The following is an 18,217-nucleotide window of genomic DNA, read 5'->3' as shown; positions in this document are numbered from 1 at the left end:
GCCTCAGCCTCAGCGGCTCCGCCTCACGGCGAAATGGCGGATCCGCCTCGCCGGAGAGTTGGCGGATCCTTCTCAGCCCACGCGGCGGTATCGCCTCACACAACACGGGGGTATTGCCGCACACAACAGGGCGGTGTCGCCGCACACAACACGGCGATATCACCTCACACAACACGGCGGTATTGCCGCACGCAACATGGCAGCCCCGCCCCACACAACATGGCGGCGGCGCGCGCGGGCGGACCCGCTCCATGGTCCCGGCCCAGAACATTCCGGGCAGGGGGCGGAGCTTAGAGCTGGGCGCGGCCCGCCCCGCGCGCGCGCGCCACGGCCCCCGCGCAGGCGCAGCGGCGGCGGGCAGGGTGAGGCGCGCGGTTGGGCGGCCGCGGCCGGCCGGGGCCCCGCCCCTCGCCCCCTTTGTCCGCGGTTGGGCGCCATTTTGCGCGGCGGGCGAGTGCGGGCGCTGATTGGGCTTCGGGGCCCCGCGGCGGAGCCAATCAGCGCGGGGCGCGGACCGGGCAGCGCGGCACGGTGAGCGCGAGCGGCCAATATGGAGCCCCCGCGCGCCGGGATTGGCGGGGCCGCGGCCACTCAGGGGCTGAGGGGGGAACCGGGGCCGGGCTCGGTGCGGCCGCGCCGGGGCCGCGGGGCGAGCGGGGCCGCGAGCAGCGGGGTCGGGTACTCCGCGGCCGGGCGGGGGGCGCGGGGCCCGGCGCCGCAGGGGGGCCCGGCCTGTTCCCCCGGCGCGCTCCGCCCCGGGAGCCTCCCCCGTCCGGTGCCGGTGTGCGCGGTGCTGCTGCCCTGATGTGTCCGGCGGCAGGGCCGGGGGCTCGAGCACACCGGGAGAGCCCCGGGCCGGGGCTTCCCGCAGTGCCACAACAGCCCCGGCTCATCCCTGGCTTCCACAACCCGGGCTCCACATGTCGTGCTCCGCCCGCCCCCGTGTTAAATCCCAAATCCCGCTCCGGTGTGGGCGTGCGGTGTCCCGGGAGCGGTGGATCCCGCGGAACGGAGCTCGGGGATACGGCTCGAGCGATGCTCCGGAGCTCTCGGGCTGTTCGTGGCACTGGTTCGCTCTTGGTGTGGGTTGGTTGTTGAGGAAACTGCTCCTGGTGCAGCTAGATTTGTATAAATATAAATTATGTGTGTTTTATATGTATAAATATTTGTATGTATTTTTGGAGCTATCCTGTGTAGGGGCAGGAGTTAAAGGATCCTAATGAGTCCCATACAACTCAGTACATATATATATATATACATATATATACATATGCATATGTATATATATTAGTTATGTAAAATATATATATTTATATATATTATGCCCATAAATATGTCTTTATATATAATATATTTTTTTATATTTATGTATAATTATTTTTATATATTTAATGCATAATTATATATATATCTCTGCTGCTGGGACTGCAACACTCCCTGGTTCCCAGAGCATTCCCGGTGAGGACGAGCTGCCCATGAGCTCTCTGGGGGAGGAGCTGCCATCCATCCTCTGCCATTGATTGATCCCTGATCATTAATATTTAACTTGGCTGCTCTGTGTTTAACGAATGGGATGAGATAATCCCTTGGATGGTGAGGATCCAAAACCTTGTCCAGAACTTCAGGCAGCTGCTGCAGAGTGTTGGGGTTATGGAACAGTTAATGTTTTAATTAAAAAAATTAATTTAGAGCAGAAATGAAGAATCCAGTGTGAAATTGAAATGGGAACCTGACAGCAGCATTTTCAGAAAGAATATTTATCTTCTTTTACTCTGGCTTTGAAAAAGTCTCAGGAAATGGGCAAAGGATGGGACTCAAACAGCAGCAGTAACCACAGCAACGGGTACAGAGAGTCTGTGACTTAATCCTGTCAGCATTCCTTGAAAAATGGAGGGGGCCAGAGGTTTTGTTGCTTTAGCCTTGGAAAATTAAAGTTCCCGGCTGTGGTTTCATTCAGCAGTGTAGCAGGACCTTGTTCAGTCGTGGCATAAATCAAACACCTCACTAAGGCAGGAATTCTGCTGCTCTTGGGCCAGTGAGGAGAGAAGCAGTGGCAGGGAAAAGATGTTTTATTTCAGCACAGATGTGTGCAGGGAAAGGGCCAAGAAATGAGGGGCAGTGAGAGGATGGAGGTGCTGGGAAATCTGCTTCCCAAAATCCATGAAGGCTGTACTTGAGTATAGAAATATTTGTTTGGAGAAGAAATTCCTCCCTGTGAAGGTGAGGATTAGGAGCTGTGGCTGCCCCTGGATCCCTGGAAATGTCCAAGGCCAGGTTGGCATGGTGGAAGATGTCCCTGCCCACAGCAAGGGGTGGCACTGGATTGTCCTTAATGTCCCTTCCCACCCAAACCATCCCATGAGAGCAGGAGAGGGCAGAAAAACAACAACAAGGAGAGAAACCTTCACAGCTCTGCTGAATTCTTGAGGTGCAGTTCAGTTTCACACCTGGAGGTTTTGCATTTCCTGAGCTTTCCCAGCAGTGCCACTCCCCGTGTGGGCACCAGGCTGTGCAGACTCACAGAACTGGTGAAATCCAGGAAATCTGGGCCAGAATTGAGGTGGTTTTGCTGCTCCCTCAGGTCGGATGGGCCTGAAGGGTTTCCTCTGTTTATTGCTGAGATGGAGCAGCAGAAAATCCCTGGGGCAGCTCCTGGTTTGCTTGGCTTGGCAGCTGCTGGGGACAGCAGGGATTGCCAGGCCTGGGGACATCAGGGATTGCCAGGCCTGGGGACATCAGGGATTGCCAAACCTGGGGACAGCAGGGATTGCCAAACCTGGGGACATCAGGGATTGCCAAACCTGGGGACATTGGGGATTGCCAGGCCTGGGAACAGTGGGGATTGCCAAACCTGGGGACATTGGGGATTGCCAAACCTGGGGACAGTGGGGATTGCCAGGCCTGGGGACAGCAGATCACCTGATTTTTGTTTTCCCTGCAGGGCTGAGGCACCATGGAGCAGTACACAGCCAACAGCAGCAGCTCCACGGAGCAGATCGTGGTGCAGGCAGGGCAGATCCAGCAGCAGGTATGGAATGGGGGAATGGGGGAGTCCTGTGCACCCCTAAGAGGGAACAGTTGGGATAAACACCAAAGATTTCCTGTAATTCCAAGGAAATGTGGGATCTGAACTCTTCCCTGAGGGGAGGTGGTGCCAGAGCCTGAGCTTGGACAGTGGAACATTCTCAGCTGGGACTGAAAGGGCATCTGGGGACAGCAATGGCCCCTGTGGCACTGAGAGATCCAATTTCTTATTTACCTGTGAATAACACAGGAGCCATGTGGATCCAAACAGCAAATACATCCCAGCTTGGAAAGAACTTGGTTTCAGCAGCACAATCCTGATCCTCTTGGGTACCTGCTCACCTGGCTTCTGTCACTGATGGCACCTGCCTGGAAGTCAGATTAAATGTGGTTTTAAAAATTAAATATTAATATCAAATATATATTCATTTAAAATTAAATATTAAAAGTAAATATATATATATAAAATTAAATAAAAATTATAAAATTTTATTTAAATACAAAAATGTATATAAAATTAAAATGAAAATGCAGGTGTACAAGTGACCACATTTAAGTGTAGCAGGAAGTTTGTAAAACGGTAGTGACATGGGGAAAGTAAAATATAAAAATATATTAACACATCTCTGAAAATGGAGGAAATAGAATATTAACAGAAACAATCCACAAGAAAAATTCCCCCAAAGTTGAAATAGGCTTTGTTCAAGCCCACAGAGGTTTCCTCCAGCTTTATCAAATGAACATTTATAGAGATTCTTTGTTTCAGAACAACAGGTGGATCAAAACAAACACAGAACAGGAATTCAACCAACCAAGGAGTTTTGGCTGAACTCATCTATCTCACAAAGAAATTCACATTTCAGTGTGGAAACACCAGGGCTGAGTTTGGAGGGTTTACTGATTTTGGCTGTTCAGCTTTCCATATCCAGATGTGGGGGTGTTTTTCCAGCTGCTGCTGAATTTTTCTTGCACCTTCTGCTCTAGTTTGGGGAGGTTTGGTGGTTTGCCACGCAAAGGGCAGAGCCACTGGATGATGTTTTCAGGGAGCTCTGCTTTGCTTTGGCCTCAGGAGGGACCAAATCCTTCCCCTGGGTTTAGCTGGAGTTGATTTTTCCAGCCAGAACAGGATTGCACTTGAGATTAAGACATTTTATATTAAGGATTATCTGAAATAGCTGTTTGCAGCAGATAACCAAAGATATAATTGGTTTATTGACATTTTCTAGGTGAAAAGGAGATAAACACAACTCTTGGCTTTCATTTTCAATACAACTTCTTAAAGCCTGTGTCTGATGTGGAACATTTTGCTAAAATCAGTTGTTTTACCAGGCTGTTACAGCACTTGGGAGGGAGCTGTCCTCCATCTCCCCATGCCAACACAGTTACTGGGAGTATTTTGGGACTCTTTGCTAAGAGGCTAAAGATAGAAAAGGCTTTTAGCTCTGACTGCTCCTGCAGCCTCCAGACTGTCCCTCAGGGTCACTGGTGGGACAGTCACTGACACAGAGGTGGCAGAGATGAGCTCAGGAAGGGCTTTGTTGGGACAAACAAGTGTGCCCAAAATCTGGAACCCTTCACTGTGCCAAAACCTGGGCAGTGAGCAGACTGAAACCCTGAAACTGAGCTTGAAATCCTACAAAATCACCAGCCCAAAATCACCAGTTCCTGTGAGTTGGAATATTTAAACCTGAAACCTCAAAACTAAACCCCTGAAACTGTGCTTGAAATCCTGCAAAATCACCTGTCCTGTTCCCTGTGAGTTGAAATATTTAAACCTGAAACCTCAAAACTGAACCCCTGAAACTGAGTTTGAAGTTCTGTAAAATGACTCATGCTGTTCCCTGTCAGTTGGAATACTGAAGCCTGAAACTTCAAAACTAAACCCCCGAAACTGAACTTGAAATCCTGCAAAATGCCCTGCCCTGTTCCCTGTGAGTTGGAATATTGAACCTGAAATTTCAAAACTAAACCCCTGAAACTGAGCTTGAAATCCTGCAAAATGCCCTGCCCTGTTCCCTGTGAGTTGGAATATTGAACCTGGCAGTGCAGTTCCAGGGAACTCCATCCTGAGTTTTGCTAGAACTCCCATTCCTGGTGTTCCTGGAGCAGTGTGTGTGATCCCCTCCCCTGTGGCAGCAGTGTGTTGTGCATTTCCATGTTTCAAGCTCTCCCTGTTCCTGTTCCCAGCAGCAGGGAGGTGTCACAGCTGTCCAGCTGCAGACTGAGGCCCAGGTGGCATCGGCCTCAGGCCAGCAAGTGCAGACCCTCCAGGTAGTGGTGACCTCTCTGATTGTGTTTCTGAGCACTGCATGCCCCTCCCCAGCAGCACATATCTAATGCTGTGTTTTCCCAGGGGTTCCAGGAGGGGGCAGGGGGATGTGGAGCAGGAATTTCTGCTGGGTGCTGCCTCTGGGCTTGGCATTGGAGCTGTTCCCATTGGTGCATGGCAGGAATGAAGTTCAGGGAGATTTTAAAGTTCTAAACAGCAAAATGAGGAAGGAGCAGTTGGGATAAAACCCAAAGGTTTCCTGTAATTCCGAGGAAATGAAGGTTCTGAGCTCTTCCCTGAGGAGGGCTCTGCCTTCACCACACAGAGCTGGTGCCAGAGCTGAGCTTGGACAGTGGAACCTTCTCAGCTGGGACTCAGAGGGCACCTGGGGACAACATTGGCCTCTGTGGCACTGAGAGATCCAATTTCTTATTTACCTGTGAATAATCCAGGAGCCATACAGCAAATACATCCCAGAGTGGAAAGAAATTGCTTTCAGTGTGAAGTGTCTTCCTTAACTCACCCAGGCTTTCCAGGAGCTCTTTGTAGAGCAGTTGACAGACCCTGGGCAGCTGTGGCAGTTTTGCACTCAGGATTTTGGTTTTGTTTGGTTTGTAATTCTTCAGAGCAGGGTGGTTCCAAGGGGCTGGGATGGCCCTGCCAGCTGCAGAATCAACACAGCATTTTTTATGTTCAGAGTTCAACTCTCAGATGCTGCCTCACTTGGATTGCTGGGCTTACTGGGACCTCTGGTTGTTGTTATGTTCTTCCCACCTTTTTTTTTTTTTTTTTCCTAGTTTGCCTTGCTGTGATTCATTAACAAAAATCCTGGAATGTCTCTTGTTTTCCTTTCTGCTTCTTGGACATTGTGCTGCTGCCTGTGCTTCTCTGTGCTGACCTGAGCATGCTCCTCCCTGTGTGACCCAGCCCAGGGGCTGAGGGCTTTGGATGGGAAAGGGACAGAGTGGGGACCTGCAAACTCCAATTCCCAGGGCAGAATTTGGCTGCTCACCCTCTGGGGTGTGAAACTTTGGTGGCTTTACCACATTGTGATGTTCTTGTTCCCAAACAAATCAGATTTTGTGATCCCCGAGTTCATGAGACTCATTTTGCATTTAGGCTGTGGAGGTAGAGTATTTTCCAAGATGTGTGTGGGGAATTTGGGGGCTTGGCAGGTGAGAGGGTTCAAACAGAAAGGTTTTCCCCTTGTTTTTGTTTTCATGGGCCTTTTTCCCAGTGGCCAGAGAGAGACCAGGTCCAAGAGTCCAGAGATTCTCAGCCCAAAGTTACCTCAGAATCCCAGAGTGGTTTGGGTGGGAAGGGACCTTAAAGCTCACCCAGTTCCCACCCCAACACCTTCCCCTACCCCAGGGTGCTCCATCCCTGTCCAGCCTGGCCTTGGACACTTATATTTATATTTATATTTATATTTATATTTATATTTATATTTATATTTATATTTATATTTATCCAATCTAAACCTTTTTAGGCCCAGAAGTGGCTGCTGCCCATCCACTTTGATTTTTCCTCCCCGAACTCCATTTTGTGTTGCTCCAGTTACAATTTCCCTCAATAACCATGGAGAGTTTCTTCTCCAGCACATCCCATGCTCCATCCATGTCAGTTTGGAAACGAGAATGTTGTAGGCATAAAATTGAAGAGAGCCACCTCAGAACCTCCATGTCAGAAGAGTTCTCTCAATAGGAACCTCAGCTAGAAAACCTAACAAATCTCAATAGGAACCTCAACTAAGAATCAGTAGTTGTGAGGTGAATAATGAAGTTTTTTATCCCACTTGGCTCTTGGGCTGTGCATGAAAAATGTGGCTGGAAAATGGGATTTTCATGCTTTATAACAACCAGACTGCAAGAGAAGCAGATAACTCACTAAGCCAGAGCTGGTTTGAAGCAGCTCGGTGCCCGTTCCCCACAGACAGGGTGGGCAGGGCTGGGCTCTGGGGCTGCTCTGGTGGGTTTTTCATTGTTGTTTTGTTGTTGCAGGTGCAGGGGCAGCCTCTGATGGTGCAGGTGAGCGGGGGGCAGCTCATCACCTCCACGGGCCAGCCCATCATGGTGCAGGCCGTGCCCGGGGGCCAGGGCCAGACCATCATGCAGGTGCCCGTGTCTGGCACGCAGGGCCTGCAGCAGGTGAGACACCTGGGGACACTGCACAGCTCTGGGGTGCTGCCACTGCCACACAGGGCTCTGCTCAGCACCCCAAACCCAGCCTGAGCTGCTGCTGGGTGGCTCTGGGACAGTGGCAATGAGTAAAAGTCCTTTATGAACTGGTTTTTTTTATGGCCTGGTGCAAAGATTTTAGAGCTGAAACACAGCTGGGTTGGTTTGGGGTTTTTCATCGTGGAATGATTTGGGTTGGATGGGATCTTAAAGCTCATCCTGTTGCACCTTCCTGGCATAGGCAGGGACTCCTTCCTGTGGGGATAGGGGTACCTCTGATAAGCATACCTGTGATAAGGGTACCTATGATGTGGGATACCTTCCCACAGAGCAGGGTTTTTGTTTGTTGAGCAAAAGCAGGCTGAGGTGGTGCTTGGTGGCTCTGGCACAGTGGGAATGAGTGGAAGTCCTTTATGAGCTCAGTTTTTATGGTTTGTGGCTTGGTGCAAAGATTTTAGATCAGTGCTAAAACACAGCTGGGTTGGTTTGGGGTTTTTCATCATGGAATGATTTGAGTTGGATGAGATCTTGAAGCTCATCCAGTTGCACCTTGCTGCCATAGGAGGGATACTTTCCTAGGGAATAGGGATATCTGTCATGTGGGATACCTTCCCACAGAGCAGGATTTTTGTCTCTTGGGATATTTTATCTGGCCCTTGCAATGTAGTTGGGAATCTGGTGCCTGTTCAATTTATGGCTTAGAAAGAGGATTAAAAAAAAAAAAACATTTAAGAAAGCTTTTAGAAGGTAATTTGTGCTTGAGCCCCTCTAATGTGTGATGGCTGAAGGGGGATTTAAACATCCCTGTTGCACAGAAGGCAGTAGTGAAGGAGGTACAGAAAATGGAATTTTTTGGAAGTAATTACTTGTTTAAAAGACAGTTGGTAAATTTAAGGAGGTGGTTGAAGTGTTGCTGAAAAGCAAAGAGAAGAACTGTGACCATGGCATAATGAAAGTGCCCTGATGATTTAGGATGGGATTTAGGAACCCAGCACAGTCCAGGAAGGCAAATGATGTCTTGGTGTTTTGAGAGGTTTATTTAACATTTCCTTTGTTGCAAACCACTGTAATTTGTATGAGGTTTTCTCAGTCTGGTTGGTGGAGGAAAGTCCATAACTGTGTTTTTAAACACAAACTTCAAACCATATTCCAGCTCTTCTTTTTCAATCTAAGAACGTTCCACAGTGGTGGAAAGACTCTGCAAAGCTGAGGACAACTTTATAAATCCCAGAAATACTTCTGAGTGCTGGATAATGAACACCCCTCAGATGTCTTAAATCTTAGTCCTCCTCTTCTACCTGCCTGTTTGTTCCCAGTGGATGTGAATAATTGATTTCTCCTGGGTGATTTATTGTGCAAGCAGTGCAGAGCTGCTGGAGCACGGTGACACAGCACTCTGCTCCCTCTGCCCTGCGTGGCAATCCATTCAAACTCCTCATTCTCAACTGGAAAAAGAGAAGACTCCCTGCTTCCTTTTTCTGTGCAACAGCAAATCACCCTCAGGGATGACTTGGTCATGCTGAGGCTGAGGAGGGAGAAATCAGAGGCATAGTTAATGTTCCTTTCTGACTCTTTCTTCCACAGATTCAGTTGGTCCAGCCAGGTCAGATTCAGATTCAAGGTGGGCAGGCTGTGCAGGTACAGGGGCAGCAGGGCCAGACCCAGCAGATCATTATACAGCAGCCCCAGACTGCAGTTACTGCTGGCCAGACACAGGTAACTGCACCAGCATGAAAGGCTTTTCTGCAGAGGAACAGGAAGAGAAACTTTTAAAGATGTGGTTAAGTAAAAAAAAAAAAAATTAAAAAAAAAAGGAATTATTAATATTGAGGAGAACTTGAGAATAAGTGTCATGTTTCTGTAGTGTTTCATACATGACTCTGGGGCAGAAAAATCAGATTGCATGTTTTTCTCCATCGTGTTTCTGTATTTTATTGGTTCGTGGTCGTTTTTGTCTCTCTGTTGAATTTTGAAAACATGAAGCATTGCTAATTCCATACTTGGGCCATTGTGTGCAGTAGTCCAGTCACACCTGGGGTTTCTGCTGATGCTTTTGGTTAGGACCAAAACTAAATTTTGGAGCAGAACAGTTCTTCTTTTCACATCTTCATAGTGAGTCAGGAAACTTAGAATTTGGGGTTTTTTTCATTATTGAACTGTTGGAAAATGCATCTTACATGTGCTTCAGGTGTTTGACCTCCAGGTATTTGCTCTGTGCTCCAGCCTGTTTCTTACTGCTGCTAATGAGGCAGCAGAAATAGACACCTGGAACACCTCAAGCACCATGTGTTCATTCAGGAATTGTAAACACTGGGAAAAAGAGGCAATTTGTGACGTTTTTGTGCTCTTTGTTTTGTTCAGACCCAGCAGCAGATTGCAGTGCAAGGCCAGCAGGTTGCCCAGGCTGCTGAGGGCCAGACCATCGTGTACCAGCCTGTGAATGCTGATGGCACCATCCTGCAGCAAGGTAGGAGGGCTGGGAGGAGCCAGGGCACCTCCTGGAGAGGCTTTTTATTTATTGAGGTGTTTGTGTGCTCTGCAGGAATTCACTCCAGAAACAGAAAATCTCCTTGTCTCTGGCCTGGTAGGCCTGGTAGAATAAAACCCCTGAATTTTGCTTTTCCACCTCAAGAGTACGTGGGTACTCACAGTGAGGTTACAAATGCAAAAACCTGATGGAATTCTGATGGAATTTAATCCCTCACTGTAGCACTTTCCTGACTCTCTGCATGATTTGGAAGGATGAATGAGTAAAACACAGAAGTGGGACTAATGCTGTTCCCTTCTTTTTGTGTGCGTGTTTCTGTTTCTTTTTCTCTCTCTCTCTTTTTTTTTTTTTTTCTTTTTTTTTTTTTTCCCTTTCCTTTTGTTTTCTACTTCCTTAAAGTTACAGTCCCTGTTACAGGCATGATCACCATTCCTGCAGCCAGCCTGGCTGGAGCCCAGATTGTCCAGACAGGAGCCAACACCAACACCACCAGCAGTGGCCAGGGGACGGTGACAGTGACACTGCCAGTGGCTGGCAACGTGGTCAATTCAGGGGGAATGGTCATGGTAGGTGTGAAATCCCCACTGCTGCCTCTGCAGGCTGAGCTTTGAGGTGTTTTGCACTCAAATCTTTTCACAAGGGTAGGGATGGGGTGGTGGGAATGGCTTGAAGTGGAAGGAGGGCAGGGGTGGGTGGGATGTTGGGGAGGAATTTCTCCCTGCAGGGTGGGGAGGTCCTGAGGACCCCAGAGCAGCTGTGGCTGCTCCATCCCTGCCTGGAGCACCTGGGAGAGTGAAAAGTGTTCCTGAAGGTTGGAATTGGGGGATCCTAAAGATCCCTTCCACCCCAAACCATCCTGTGATTCCCTGGTTCTGTGATAAACTTTTGTCTGAGATTGAGATACCATGCTCAGTCCTCTCTGTAAGTTCCATTAGTTTAAAGTTTAAACAACACAAATTTTCAGCTCCAAAGGACTGGATCCTGCTGTGATCTTTGCTCTGGACTTTCTCCCACAGCAGCTCAGAAATGTAGAAACTGAAATCCAAACTGAGCTGTGAGCTGATGAGCAAAGGTTTAAATGTATTTATTCACTTCTGATTTTCTTGAGGATCCCTTAGGATTTGTTTCCATCATTTAAAGAGGTTTTTCCTGCCAGTTCCTGTTTCTTTGTAGTGTGAACCTCTTGAATGTTGCTGGTCCCCACTAGATGTCAGCAGCTCTGCAGTGATGCTCTGAAATGAAATCATTGAAATAAAAGATACCCAAAAGAAAGGGAAGCACCAGCCATGTCCTGTTTGTTTAATTGTCCAAGAAGCAGCAACACAAGGAATTGTATTGAAATGTTACCTTTATTATCACAGACACATTTTATGAAAAATCCTTTTGCTAGGATTATTTCTCTTAAGAAGCTGAGAGGCCTCAGGAACAAAATGTAAACAATGATTATCTGCTGCTGTGGGATGCAACAGGTGCATCTGTGATTGGTCTCATGTGGTTGTTTTTAATTAATCACAGCCCAGCTGGCTCAGACTCTGGTCAGACACAAGATTTTATTATCATTCCATTCCTTTCAAGCCTTCTGATGAAATCCTTTTTTCTATTCTTTTAGTATAGATATAATATAATATAATATAATATAATATAATATAATATAATATAATATAATATAATATAATATAATATAATATAATATAATATAATATAATATAATATAATATAATATAATATAATATAATATAATATAATATAATATAATATAATATAATATACCATCCTTCTGAAACATGGAGTCAAGACTCTCATCTCTTCCCTCATCCTGGGACCCCTGTGAGCACCACCACACTTTATCAGGAAAAGCCAGCAGGACTGATGAGGAATTGTTGGTTTGGGTTGGTTTTGCATAGGTTTGGGTTGGTTTTGCATAGGTTTAGATTGGTTTTGCATAGGTTTGGATTGGTTTTGCATAGGTTGAGATTGGTTTTAGGTGTATTTGCAGTTTGAGAGCAGCTTCATTGCTCCTTTTCATTTAAGCAGCTGCATTACCCGAGCAACACCCACTTTCTGTTTCAATATTGAGCTTTTGAATGCCATTTCTTGTTGAGTTTGTGTGCTGAGCTGCAAGCACTAAACCCCCCTGTGTGCACAGATGGTGCCTGGGGCTGGCTCAGTCCCAGCCATCCAGAGGATCCCCTTGCCTGGAGCAGAGATGCTGGAGGAGGAGCCCCTGTACGTCAATGCCAAGCAGTACCACCGCATCCTGAAGAGGAGGCAGGCACGGGCCAAGCTGGAAGCAGAGGGAAAAATCCCCAAAGAGAGAAGGGTGAGGATAAAACTCAGATTTAACACAAAATTGCTCTGTGGCAAAGGCACAGAATCCCAGCTGGGCTGCAAAATGAGGGTTGGAATTTTGGTGTTCCTCTGTTTTACAGTGGTTTGGTTGTTGATGTGCTGCATCAGAGTAAATTTTTTAAGTGCTTTGCTTATTTTGGGTTTTGGGAGTGTTTGGAGCTGTGTGTGAGCATGTACTGATTGTCAGCACAGTGTCTGTGGGGCAGGGGGTGGATGGGGACTGGGAATGTCCTCTGGGAAAGCAGTGACTGGGAATTTCCTCTGGAGAGGCAGAGACTGGGAATTTCCTCTGGGAAATCAGTAACTGGGAGTTTGTGGGGCAGGGGATGGATGGGCACTGGGAATTTATTCTAGGAAGGCAGTGACTGAGAATATGCAAGGCAGAGGATGGATGGGGACTGGGAATTTGCTCTGGGGAGGCAGAGACTGAGAATTTCCCCTGGGAAAGCAGGGACTGGGAATGTGTGGGGCAGAGGATGGATGGATGGATGGATGGATGGATGGATGGATGGATGGATGGATGGATGGATGGATGGATGGATGGATGGGGATTGGGAATTTCCCCTGGGGAGGCAGAGACTGGGAATTTCTTCTAGGAAGGCAGTGACTGGGAATCTGTGGGACAGGGGATGGATGGGGACTGGAATTTCCCATAGGAAAGCAGGGACTGGGAATCTGTGGGGCAGAGAATGGATGGGGACTGGGAATTTGCCCTGGAAAAGCAGAGACTGGGAATATTTAGGGGGATGGATGGATGGATGGATGGATGGATGGATGGATGGATGGATGGATGGATGGATGGATGGATGGATGGATGGATGGAGACTGGGAATTTCCTCTGGGAAAGCAGAGACTGGGAATATGGAAAGCAGAGGACAGATGTGGATTGGAATTTCCCCTGGAAAACCGATGGCTGGGAATTTCCCCTGGGAAGGCAGTGACTGGCAGGGTTGTGGGGCAGAGGATGGATGGATGGGGGCTGGAATTTCCCCTGGGAAGGCAGGGATGGGATGGGATGGGATGGGATGGGATGGGATGGGATGGGATGGGATGGGATGGGATGGGATGGGATGGGATGGGATGGGATGGGATGGGATGGGAGGAGTGGCTCTCCCTGAGCTGCTCTCCCTCCCTCCCTCCCTGCAGAAATACCTGCACGAGTCGCGGCACCGGCACGCCATGGCCAGGAAACGCGGAGAGGGCGGGCGCTTCTTCTCCCCCAAGGAAAAGGACAGCCCTCACATGCAGGTCAGTGGGGTTTGGGGCCAAATCCCCTCTTTAACCCTTCAGGACGCACACCAGAGGTGTCTGTGCTGCTTTGTTTGGGGTTTTGGGCTTTGCTGCTTGTCCCTCCCTGCCTCTGAATTTTTTATCTGCTGCCCCTTGGCCCTCCCTGCCTTTAGATTTATTCCGAGCATAAAATAAATAAAACCTGGGAATAAACCCTCCTGTCACTGCTTGTGGAGAGCAAGGGATGTTTGCCCTGAGGAATTAAATGACAATAATGTGGGTAGAAGTGTGTTCACTTTGTAGTTCTTAGGATAAATGCACACAAACATTGTGTGTTTGTAAAACAGCCTTTCTGCCTGGGGACTGGGCTGTTCTTTCAGGACATCAATTAAAGGTAGAGACTCCTTATCTTTGCATCTGATGGAAAATTAAAAAATGGGAATATCTGATTCTTAGCTGCATCTTGATTTGCATAAAGGTGCAAGGCATTTTTCAAAGGAGGGGACTTAATGGAGTAGAATGAACAGGTTCTGTGGTTGCTCAGTGCTTTAGAGCAGTCCTGTGCCTTTAGGGAGTGTTTCTTATTTTGAACCAAAATCATTCCTAAATACTGGTCCTAAATACCAGAAACAACAAATTCCTGGAAGGTACTTAGGATTTTTGTGGCCTGTAAAACCCAGGAAAACCAGGACAGTTGTGGGGCTCACGGGAAGTGCAGGAGTGTCTCCTCCTGATGGTTGTGTGTGGGTCTCTCTGCTTCATGGAAAAATGTGAAATTTCCACCCTTTTGTGTCTGCAGGATCCATCTCAAAGCAACGAAGAAGCAATGACACAGATGATCAGGGTCTCCTAACCCCTGCTTCCAGGGCAAAACACCTGAAGGGAATTCCCATCCCTCCTGCCAGCCTGCCCTGCCTGCCCAGAGTGCCCAGTGACCCCTGGAGTGGGACAATCTCCATGCCACAGCCTGTCCTTTTCCACAGAGCAAGCACCACGTGTTGAGGACGTGCTTGAGGTTTCAACTCTTCCACCAGAACCTTTCAGACCTCCTTGGTGCCCTCTCCTGATCCAGCACAGGGAATTCAGAGTCCGAGTGCTCATCTCTGGTTTTTCCTTCGTTTTCCCACCTCAGTCCCCGTGGCTGGTGCAGCTCAGCCCTGTCCAGGGACAGATTCCAGCTCCTCCAGCAGCACTGAGCAGGGCTGGGCTTGAGATTTGTTATTCCATCCACTCCTCACCCCTCTGGACTGGGTTTTCCCTGAGCTGGGCATTGCTGTTGCACTTCTGGCCCTGGCAGAAACTGAAGGGGATTCTTTTCAATTCCACCCTGTAAATGTGTAAAGAAGCTCTTCTCTGGGAAAGGTTCAGCCATCCAATCAATGCTAGAAATAGTCAAGATTCCTGCAGGACTTGATGTGTTGTGTCTCTGTTGCCAGTGGGGTGGGAGAGGGAGATGTGGGGGGGGTTGGGTCAGTGAATCAGTCTCTGGCTGGGTTTGGATGTTCATTGCCAGTCCTTTTGCTTTGGAAGAAAACTGGATGCGAGTGTAGAAAGGATTGAAACTTTTCAGTGACTCTCTTCCAAAGGATTTTTTTTTTTTTTTTAATTTTATTTTTCTCACCTGCCAGTGAAATCCATGGTTCCTCCAAGAGATGTGGAGCCCTCAGTGTCACAGAGGTGGCACTTGGCCATGGCTGGGATGGAGTTTCTGGTGCCTAAATCATTTCTGCAATTCCAAGGGATGATTCAGGACAGCAGCAGCTGGGGCAGCTCAGCCTGAGCTCCCTGAAGGACTCAGCAGATACTGAACCTTTCATGCTTTTTATAAATTAAGCTCTTAAAAACCAAACAGAAGTGGCACTTAGCAAAGGAGCAATACTTACATTATTAAAAAATAGGATTTCCCCATGACCTACAGCTGGCTTTGTCTGAGCATCTCCCCAGAACAGTTTTAATTTGGATTCTAAGCCTGTTCTATTATAATTTGAATTGTGGTGATGGGAGCAGTAGTTACAAGCATTTAACAGGTGATTTCTCACCGTTGCACTGCTCACCTTGACGAGTTACACAGCTGCTCTGCTGGAGTCCCAGAATTTCCAGGTTTTTGTGTCCTGTAGCTCAAACTGGATCACAGCAGCACAATTTGGGGTTGGGAATGTGCTGGGTGAATGGGAACCCGGCCAGGTGCAGCTGAAGAGTGAGGAAAAGCTGCCAAGGATGGCTGAGACTGTGTCAAATCCAGTGAGTGCTGAACTGAAGTGACAAGGAAATGCAGCTGGGAAAAGATGGAAGGAAATACCATTTCCAATTTACTGGAAGCTCACGGCTAAAGACAAAGTGGAGGACAAATCAAGAGGACACAAAAGAACAGAGCCTGGAAAATGCCATTTCCTTTGGATGAAATGAAAATCCTAAACCTGAGAGAGGAGGAAAGTTGGATCCTCGTTGTGAGCAGGCAGTGCTGGGGAGGAGGGAGCCTGTTGAGGTGGAAGGGCAGCAGGAGCCTCGGAGGGGTTTGGGGTTGGATCTCCAAAAGCAGCTGAGCTCCTTGCTGTGCCCCTGCTCCTGTGAGGACACTCAGGGACACCTGCAGCTGCCCTGGCCCCTGGCAGGCAAATAAATCTCCTTTCTTTCAGCTTTCGTCCCAAGTCAGATGAGCAACCTGACACTCTGCTCACAGCTCTTAATTAGGATTTATTTCTGATCATTCCAAGGGCGTTTTTAACATGGATGGCATCCTCAGGGCCTCTGGTTGCCTCTGCCTTAAACCCTTGTCCAGTTCCAGCACTGGTTTTGCTCAGCTGGCACCTGAAGCTCACCCAGCACTTCCTGGGCTCTCCCCATTCCAGGAATGTGCAGCTCTCCTTAAGGGATTTGAGTTGAATTTGCAGCATTACTGTAAATATTTTTTTTTTTTTGAGCATCTGTACATTTTGTTGGTGGAATATTTGCTGGAGTAAAACCCTCTCCATGATATTTTTTGCTCTTCGGTTGATGCTAAATCTGTCCTGAAACATCTTTTTGAGAGCTGGAAATTCAGGAAGCAAGATTATTGCTCTGACATAGGTTTTGTTTCATTTTTTTTAAAGAAATAATTTACTTTTCTTAAAGAACTTGTAAACTTTTTTTTCCCAATATCCCTTCATATCTAGGTTCTCTGATCTGCTGTTGTAGGTTGTGTGTGAAGAAATATGGATTTGTGTTCTAGAAAGTCTTACTGTTAATGTTTTAATAGTGATGTGAAAGCCCAAGTGCTCCTATTATTTTTTTTTATTTGTTTTGTGTTCTGTGTATCACTGCTGAAAGTTGTGTTTATTTGGTGAGGTTGGAGCCAGCAGTCAACACCACGGTACCAAAAATATTTGCTTTATTTTCCAGGCAAATCTGTGAAAACTGGAGAAATGTCCAGTTCAAAACCTCCCTAGTAATTAAAATTCTTTATAGATTGGCTACACTTGAGTAAAAACTTCACTTTAGGAGTGAGTTTAACATTCTAAATTCCACTTTTGGAGTAAGGATGAAAGAAGAAGTTTGGGGAAAAATGTGTTTGATTGACCCAGAGCAGTGAAGCATCAAACCCATCAAAACCCAGAGTTTTAGGAGTGTAAAGATCAGGATTTGGAAGAAAATGGTCCTCAAGTGATGCTAAATGCATGTTAAAAAGAGCTGAAAAATCAACTTTTCTTTGTGGGAGGGTCCTGAGCTTAACGTAACGTCAGGCAAAGTTTGTACATAGTTCAAAGTTTTTAATTTTTTTTATATGATGCATTTTTTCAGGTGTATTTTGGTCTTTAATAGATGCAATTGTAAGTACTGTGTACACTCTCCAGCTAATAAAATTTATAAACTGAGAAGTTTTTGCTCTTTGTTTTGGGAATTTTGTGACGGGCCAGGGGAGGGCAGCACAAACTCCACACCAACATTTCACCATCTCAAAACCCCCACAGCACAAAACTGGCAGTCATGAATTCTTCCCAGAATTGGTCAACACAATGATGATCACACAAAATAAAACCCTAATGCAAACAAACAAACAGAAAAAAAAAGGAAATGACAGCGTGTAAGACAGAGAATGGGAAGCTGGGCAGGAAATGAGGAGAACAATCATGCAAGCTTGTTTAGGAAGTCAGAAATCAGTTTCTTTAGCTATTATGATTTAATTTTCTAGGTTTTGGGGTGTTTTTTTCCCAGACAATTTGCAGTAGAATTACAAAATAATCTTGGATATAATGGTAAAAAAACTTCTGTGGCCACATCAAAGCAATCAACAAGAATTTACTTTTCTCTCTCACCCTCACCTTCAGAGCTGCAGAATCACTCGGAGAGCAGAGTTTATCCAATCCAGGGTCCAATCCCTTCCCACCTTCCTTCCCTCCCCTGCCACCCACTATCCAGGCTGGAATCTTCCTGAAATCTTGATATCCAAAAACTAAACCCATTTTTGTGCCCCTGTTCAGCATCTCTAGCTCATGGAATTAAGAGGAAAATCTCAGTCAGCTGAGTTTGGGGATTTATCCATAATCCCTGAGGGATGTTTTGCTCGTTTCACCACGATCACAGGATTCTGCAGTTGGATCAACAGGGGTGTAATTTGTAATAAAGTCAAGCTGGATTTATCCTGGAGGACAGGTGTGTGCTAATAAACAACAAACAGGGAAATGCAGAGTTATTTCTTTGGAA

The 18,217-nt window shown here is 47.2% G+C and overlaps 1 protein-coding gene across 8 annotated transcripts; it reads left to right on the top strand.

Moving 5' to 3' along the window:
• Positions 1-438: 438 nt before the first annotated feature.
• NFYA (nuclear transcription factor Y subunit alpha) lies at positions 439-17,387 on the top strand. Of its 8 annotated transcripts, none has more exons than XM_058039792.1 (10): positions 439-531; positions 2,942-3,028; positions 5,215-5,298; positions 7,294-7,440; positions 9,055-9,186; positions 9,832-9,937; positions 10,358-10,524; positions 12,105-12,278; positions 13,454-13,555; positions 14,337-17,387. In XM_058039792.1, exons 2-10 carry the CDS (start codon positions 2,954-2,956, stop codon positions 14,388-14,390), a joined length of 1,041 nt encoding a protein of 346 aa, XP_057895775.1. In that variant the 5' UTR covers positions 439-531; positions 2,942-2,953; the 3' UTR covers positions 14,391-17,387. The 8 variants fall into 8 exon arrangements, with proteins under 8 accessions (XP_057895775.1, XP_057895776.1, XP_057895773.1 ...); XM_058039793.1 differs by having other exon boundaries at positions 5,212-5,295; XM_058039790.1 differs by having other exon boundaries at positions 5,212-5,298.
• The last annotated feature ends 830 nt before the right edge of the window (positions 17,388-18,217 follow it).

Source organism: Melospiza georgiana, chromosome 23, assembly GCF_028018845.1.
Source record: "Melospiza georgiana isolate bMelGeo1 chromosome 23, bMelGeo1.pri, whole genome shotgun sequence".
Classification (NCBI taxonomy): Eukaryota; Metazoa; Chordata; class Aves; order Passeriformes; family Passerellidae; genus Melospiza; species Melospiza georgiana.
The sequence above is the reverse complement of the archived record's forward strand: the minus strand, read 5'-3'. Positions and strand labels throughout refer to the sequence as shown.

What these genes read in the sequence shown, in the direction of transcription:
- NFYA (XM_058039790.1), top strand. Translation starts at nt 2,954, where the DNA reads ATGGAGCAGTACACAGCCAACAGCAGCAGCTCCACGGAGCAGATCGTG. An exon ending in CAGGGCAGATCCAGCAGCAG is followed by an intron (nt 3,029 to 5,211) that starts GTATGGAATGGG and finishes TCCTGTTCCCAG; the next exon opens with CAGCAGGGAGGTGTCACAGC. An exon ending in ATTCAGGGGGAATGGTCATG is followed by an intron (nt 10,525 to 12,104) that starts GTAGGTGTGAAA and finishes CTGTGTGCACAG; the next exon opens with ATGGTGCCTGGGGCTGGCTC.